Raw genomic sequence first — 6,891 nt, 5'->3', positions numbered from 1 at the left:
TGCAGTCTGTGCTTCTCGTGTGTGCCATGTTACTCGATGTCCCAGTGAGTCGGGATGCGTAGGTTGAGCTCGTAGTCTGCGGTGAGTCGAGACTGTCGTGAGCGGAATATGACTTGTTGGCACCGGTCCCTACATGGCTGCCACGCCGGTGAGTGCGCGCGTCCAGACGTGGGCTGCAGGGTGCGTCGGCGTCGATGAAGTCGAAGAGAATTGCGGGTGCCAGAACCAGGAAGCGCGTTGCGTCGGCTGCGATGGTCCTGTAGATGCCCTTGAAGATGAGTGATGGCTTGCTGCTGCGAGTGACTTTTTGCTGCTGACTTGAGACCAATGAGGGTGCGAGGAGTGATGGTGAAGATTGGAGAGTACGACGTTGGCGATGGCTGCTTCAATCACGTCGGGTGTGATGATGACGAAGGCTGCTTTCAATCACGTCGGGGTCACCACTGTAGCGGGAGCTAGGTGATTATGCTCGACCGCCACAAAGGGAAGATCTTCCCGCCAGGCTAGGTGTTGCGCCTGGGGAACCGCACGGCTCCGACGGTGTCATGTCGGAGGTTGTATTTATGCTTCCAATCGAAAACGCACTGTCTGCGCGGTCTAGGCTTGTTAGCTGTCCATAGTGAGTCGACCGTTGTGCCATCTGTCCGTAGTGTCCTGGATCACTTGTGTGGCTTGTTATTAGTTGCGTTTGGTCGGCTTTTTACATCTGCGCCGTTGTGCATGTGGCGTGGTAGATGTCGCCACAAAGTAAAATAGGTATACCTCAGATTTATACGAATGTGTCGTAACACGGTATCGCTTTTATGGAATAGTAGGATTTCAAATTTCGCTTGAGCTAAAGAACACATGGAGTTAGTAGGTACTCCGACGAAGTATTTACTAAATCCATGATAGAACATCGAATACTGTTTTATGTATGTATGTATGTATGTATGTGTATGTGTATATATATGTATGTATATTTTACTTTGCATGTAATGATGCTTATTAGCACTATTATAAAGTTAAAATTGTTTTAAATTTAAGGAGACCTACATTAAGGAAATTGTGAACAACTTTTGTGGCCGGATTTGTTTTGTATAGATATAATTAGTAAGTTTAACTTATAATGCAATGTTTTTGTAAGAATGGCTGTTGTTGTTTGAATAAATAAAAATAAAAAAAATAAAATAAAAAATTGACAAGTCACATTACGTCACAAGTTGTGACGATGTCGATGATGTGTTGTGACTATGGCGATGATGTATTGTGACTTGTGACCATGGATTTAATAAGTACTTCGTAGTACCTACTAATAGGTCATATTACGCAAAGCTCGGCGCAGATAGCGCTAATGGTACAACTAAGGTACACAAACATTGGCAATGGAGGCAAAAAGTCCATTTTCGATATTGTTGCAGATTTACAGCCAATAATACCTTCTGAGCAATAATGGTGCGAGTTTAAAAGAAAAAGGAAGGATTTAGTGGATTATTAAATAGGCTTTCAGAACACAAAGTGTTTTAAATACAAGACAGACATAGAAATTTGCTAAATGATTCAAGTCCAATGTAAAACACAATACCTTTATTATAATTATTGAACACTATTGAAATCACATTTTACTATTTGTGGGATTGGGATCCCTATTTAAACGATCCAGTGCTACTGGATCTAGAGAATAACTTATAATTAAAAAAACTGTGCTAGAAATGTCAATGTCAAAATCATTTTGGCAACTCTTTCTTTTCTCTCAACAGTGTTGTGGAAATAGGTTATTTCTAAAATGGTGAGAAAATAATTTTAAAATATCTATTCCATCTGCTTGGATATATGGAATTAAATACACGAATATCATTATTTGTGAAGTGATGTGTATGCTGTGATAATTATTTTGTTTTTGCTAGTGAAATAACATTTTTTTCGTGCACATAGTACGGCGAAACAATTATTGTAAACAACAATGATTAATTTCAGGCCAAACGCACGAAGAAGGTTGGAATTACAGGCAAATATGGAACGCGTTATGGTGCTTCCCTACGTAAAATGGTCAAGAAAATGGAAGTGACCCAGCATGCTAAATACACTTGCTCTTTCTGTGGAAAGGTTAGTTAAGTACCTACCACCTATTTCGTGTAGTAACATAGATACATGTTTACTTCACACATTTCGTAATTCTGCATTTTACCTGTGATATCCTCGAAGTGAGGTCAATTTATATTGCTGTAAGTTCTCAACATTGCATTTGTACATCTATTAATTATTACTACTGTTAGTAATTTCTGTACCTACATTCAAAATATTCAGAAGCCTGCTGCATCTAAATTTTTATAGTTCCATAACTAAATGTAAACTGATTTAGTAGGATTTCTCATAATACTTGTGTTTTGTATTTACCATATTTACTTTGGAACTTGTTCCACACATTCCTATCCTTTGCATTCTCTTGCCATTCTTTGTCAAAAAAAAAGTTTGACAAATAGAATATGCTTAAAAATACCCTTCAGTTTGCTTTAATATCATCTCAAGACTCATATTTCTGTTTTAGTAAAGATTGTGAAATCTGTAAATTGTGTTGTGTTTATTGTTGCTGTACACTAAATATTTTCTTAGTTTCTCAGAAAGATAAAAAGTAATATTAGACTAGAAGGTAACACTTTAACAAATAGTTTCATATTTATGTATTTGCACCACTTGATTATATCCTATCCTGGACATGGCTATATCTAGGAATTAAATTATAAGTAGGGACTTACCATATTTTTAATAAATCCTATTTCCTTCAACAACAATAAGGAATTTTTTGTTTCATTTTTCAGGATGCAATGAAGAGATCTTGTGTTGGTATCTGGTCATGCAAGCGCTGCAAGAGGACTGTAGCAGGAGGCGCCTGGGTGTTCTCTACAACAGCTGCTTCCTCCTGCCGATCAGCAGTGAGGAGGTTACGTGAAGTCAAGTAAACATCTGACACTAGAATAAGGCAATAAATTTAAAACTAAATGTAACTCGTTTTATTTTTTAGTCAAACATAATTTATATTTAATTTAAAAAAAGTCAAACAAAAATGTTTGGTAAGTCTGCATCACATAATATGTGATGGTGTGTGAAAAGTATATTCCCTTGTCTATGCTACAGTCCATCTGTTATTGATACTTGGTTCTAGATTAGTATTTCTCTTGCATACTAAAAAAAACTGCTAAGACTAAAATTAAAACTTCAATAAACCACAAAATAATAGTATTACCTTAATATTCTATAGAAATCTTAATGACATATCAAGGATACTGTGCTGCACATGGAATTAGTAGGAACGGAGTAGGTACCTACTAATTCTATGGTGCTGCATAATACCACATACAAGTCCAAAACCAACAACACAACTCATCATTGCAGTGTGAAGTCATATTGCTCTATAGCACATAGCAATGGCTGTTTATGTAAAATGATAACCAACATCTAAGTAAATGATAAATTGTTATCATTTAGGTATTTTTTCTCTTGAGTGTTTTTCTGTTAGTAAGTTTGCATTGGATAAATTTTCCGAGGACTTTTAAAAAAATAAAACAATTGTGTAATAGGTACTTTAGGCCAATACCTAAGCAAACTGAAGGGTACATATTATAAATATTCTTTGTACACATTTGAGTAAATACTACACACTTAAACTAGGTTTGGTCCGCGACTTCGTCTGCGTAGAGTATTGTTACTTTGGTGAAAAGAAAATCAGGAAATGTAACACAATTTCCAGGGTAGTATATACATATATAGCCTATGAATTCTAGGCCAAAAATATTCATCTTTGTACCAAATTTGTTTAAATCCGAATGGTAGGTTTGGTTTGCATGATACATTACATATAAAATATTTTGTAATGTGGACCTGGTTTTCTGGTATTAATTCTGTATTATTCTGGTATAAATTAGACCAGTTAAGTATATTACCTATGTAGATGTGTCTCTACTGGGCTCAATGCACGCCCATCACAGTGCCCCTATGATTAGGAAAAGTAGAACAAGATTGATTGCAATGCAGTCAATCTCCTATTTGTAAAAAAAAGTCTAAAAGTGTTGGCTTTATTCAATTTTTATTTTCTTATAAATATTGAAAAGTACATAGTTTTTTTGCACCAATATTTTATACATATAAAAATAGACATTTGCCAAGTGTATAGCACCAATAAGAAACATCTCTTATTATTATTTAGTAATAATATAGGTACATTCAAATATAATATTAAAATGAATTTAAAAAACTGATGTGATGATGGATGAAAATGTGTACAAAATAAGTACAATAATTTATCTTAACAGCATGTAAGTACATATACCTACTTATTTGCTCTAGCTAGCAGGACCTAAATAGCATTTTTAATGAAGGTGGCAGGCAATCTTTCCTAACCTTACGATATATTTATTGCTAAGTATTTAAGTACTTGAATACTTCATATAGGTAATTATATAAATCATCTTCAGCATCTTGAGGTTTCAAATAGTTCCATCAAAATTCCAGTTATTATATATACATTTTAATTAGTATAAGAGAAGATATTAAAATAAAATTTGAGAGTAGATAAATCTTAATACTAATAACAACATAGGTAGTTAACTATTTAAATAGGTAATTTGAATTTTATTCAAATGGCAGTACAGTTTTACTTTGGATGTACATAAGTTTAATAAATAACCTAGTCAATTAAAAAATCAACATGGCACAATTCTAAAATAACAAAGAATTTATCTTACTGTATACTGCAAAAAATAATAGCCAAATTAAAGTCTATAATGGTATAAGAGTCCACGTCATGAAAGAAGTTCTGCAGACAGCGGCACTTTTGTCGCTGACCACAATAAGGTGGCCAATCTGTTCTACATAAACTCATTCGCGATATGGATTCAAGATTATTTTATAATCAGTCTCCTAAGTCAGCATCTTTATCTCCTATTAAATCGAGAATTACAAAAGCAAGACCCAACAATGCAGTACCAAGTAAATCACCAAGAGCAGTCAGATATGGTATAGCAGAGTTGTCAGGATCCATTCCCAATTTCCACATCCACATAACCAAGTAGTAACTGATGGTAAGCAGTAAGAATACTTGTGTCAGAGCAGCAGCCATGTAAACCAATATAAATACAACAGTCAATGATGTGTGACCAGCTCTCAAGAAACCTATTGTATACAAGAATATTAGTTGTCCAGGTATCACCATCACTAATAACAATTTAGTAGTTTTACTTAATACTGAGCTCTCCTTTTGGCCCGTGTGCAATGATGTTGATAATCTCGAGGCATGTACAGCAACCATATTGCCACCTATACCATTTATCACTAGCTGAAATACTGCAACCCCTTTATATCTTGATACAGTATAATCTAATATTAGGCCACCAGCGCTGCTTATTACCATTGCAGATACAACAGGCACCCAGCCTTCATCAAGGGCCTGTCTTGTGAATTGATTTTTCCAAGCAATATACCCACACACAGGGACTAAAGCTGCGCCAATAATAACAATAACAGATGATAGTACAATACTTGTGCCAAGTAGATTGTACAATAGGGATGCTATCCAAGATAACAGTGCCAAGGTTGTCAAATCACCCAGACTAGCAGCTATTGGTGTGGCAATATTGTCTGGGTTTATATTCATCATTTTCGAGATAACAACTACACCTATCATGATGAGACCCAGCACAAAACTAGCCAATGATGCCGTGAGAATACTGGAAGCACACAGTAACATTGCATGATGTATGTCAAACTCTCCATACGGTATCCAGCCCATTGCAACAGCAGCCATTGCAGCTAGGAACCCAACCAATACAGCTTGACACTGTATAAGGCAAAGGTTACCAAAAACTAATTCACCCAAATGTGTATCAAGATGTCCTAAATGTGCATGGGTTGATAAACGTGATGCTAATGTCATTTCCAAATTACCCTTCAGTCCCAAAAGAGCTGGCACCAAGATGTAAACTTCTGAGACTTCCTTGAAAACAGGCCAATGTTGTACAAAATCCAGTAGAAGACTGGCAGCTACCATGCCAAACCCAGCTACCAGAAATGATATAAACATTTGCACTCCAGCAATCCATGCATTTTCTTTATTATATTTAATATCAGGTGGTTTATTTTCACTGTTTATGAGTCTATATCCATCAGCGTCCATGTCTTCTTCAGAAATAAGAGACTTTGAGATTTTGGCACTATTGTTCTTACTTCTGTTCATAATTCTTACAAATAAATTTATCAGACTAAGATATCTGATGTTTACACCTAAATTGATAACACTGTCTTTTATTTAATTATCACCATCTCTCCAAATCTCAAGAAATCTTCATGATTTTTCTGATATATGGCAGTTTTCGACTTGCTTTGTTCTACATTGAATTTATAGCTAGCGAATGGTTTAGTATAAAATATCTATTTCTCTGATATCACATCATTATGCTGCTCGAACACTTGAATAAATGGCAAAATATTTAGTGCAAATAGAATCGCGGTTGCCAGTTGTACCACTATCACACGGGAGTCAAGACAAAATGCCGATAAGAAACATTGAGTTGAGATTATTTTATTTGGGATTGGGATATATGTATGAATGATGAATGATACGAAATAAAAAATATTTATCAATTTCAACAATTTCAAGGTCGCAGACCAGACAAGAAGCACACGCAAACAGCTGTTTGACAGTGACATGTGAGATGTTGACTTGATTGATAATAGCTAGGTACCTACATTGGGTACCTACCTACAGGTACCATGGATTTAATAAGTACTTGTTGGAGTACCTACTAATTCCATGGTATATACCTAATTAAAAATAGTTTTGTCTATTCCGTTCCATCGCGCCCGGGGCCCTTCTTCTAAATCTGGCATGCTAGGACTTCTGCCTCCATATCAACTTAC

General features: G+C 35.6%; 2 protein-coding genes across 2 annotated transcripts; one reads left to right on the top strand and one right to left on the bottom strand.

The window, feature by feature from the left end:
* Positions 1-1,608: 1,608 nt before the first annotated feature.
* RpL37A (Ribosomal protein L37A) lies at positions 1,609-2,979 on the top strand. Its single transcript, XM_053755068.1, has 3 exons — positions 1,609-1,768; positions 1,957-2,085; positions 2,799-2,979. The coding sequence occupies exons 1-3, from the start codon at positions 1,766-1,768 to the stop codon at positions 2,937-2,939; spliced, it is 273 nt and encodes a 90-aa protein (XP_053611043.1). The 5' UTR covers positions 1,609-1,765; the 3' UTR covers positions 2,940-2,979.
* A 1,053-nt stretch (positions 2,980-4,032) lies between these two features.
* Positions 4,033-6,675, bottom strand: LOC128675575 (solute carrier family 41 member 1-like). Its single transcript, XM_053755067.2, has one exon. The coding sequence runs from the start codon at positions 6,206-6,208 to the stop codon at positions 4,889-4,891; it is 1,320 nt and encodes a 439-aa protein (XP_053611042.1). The 5' UTR covers positions 6,209-6,675; the 3' UTR covers positions 4,033-4,888.
* Between the last annotated feature and the right edge of the window lie 216 nt (positions 6,676-6,891).

This window comes from Plodia interpunctella, chromosome 14, assembly GCF_027563975.2.
Source record: "Plodia interpunctella isolate USDA-ARS_2022_Savannah chromosome 14, ilPloInte3.2, whole genome shotgun sequence".
Classification (NCBI taxonomy): domain Eukaryota; kingdom Metazoa; phylum Arthropoda; class Insecta; order Lepidoptera; family Pyralidae; genus Plodia; species Plodia interpunctella.
This window is presented reverse-complemented; position numbering and strand designations above follow the sequence as displayed.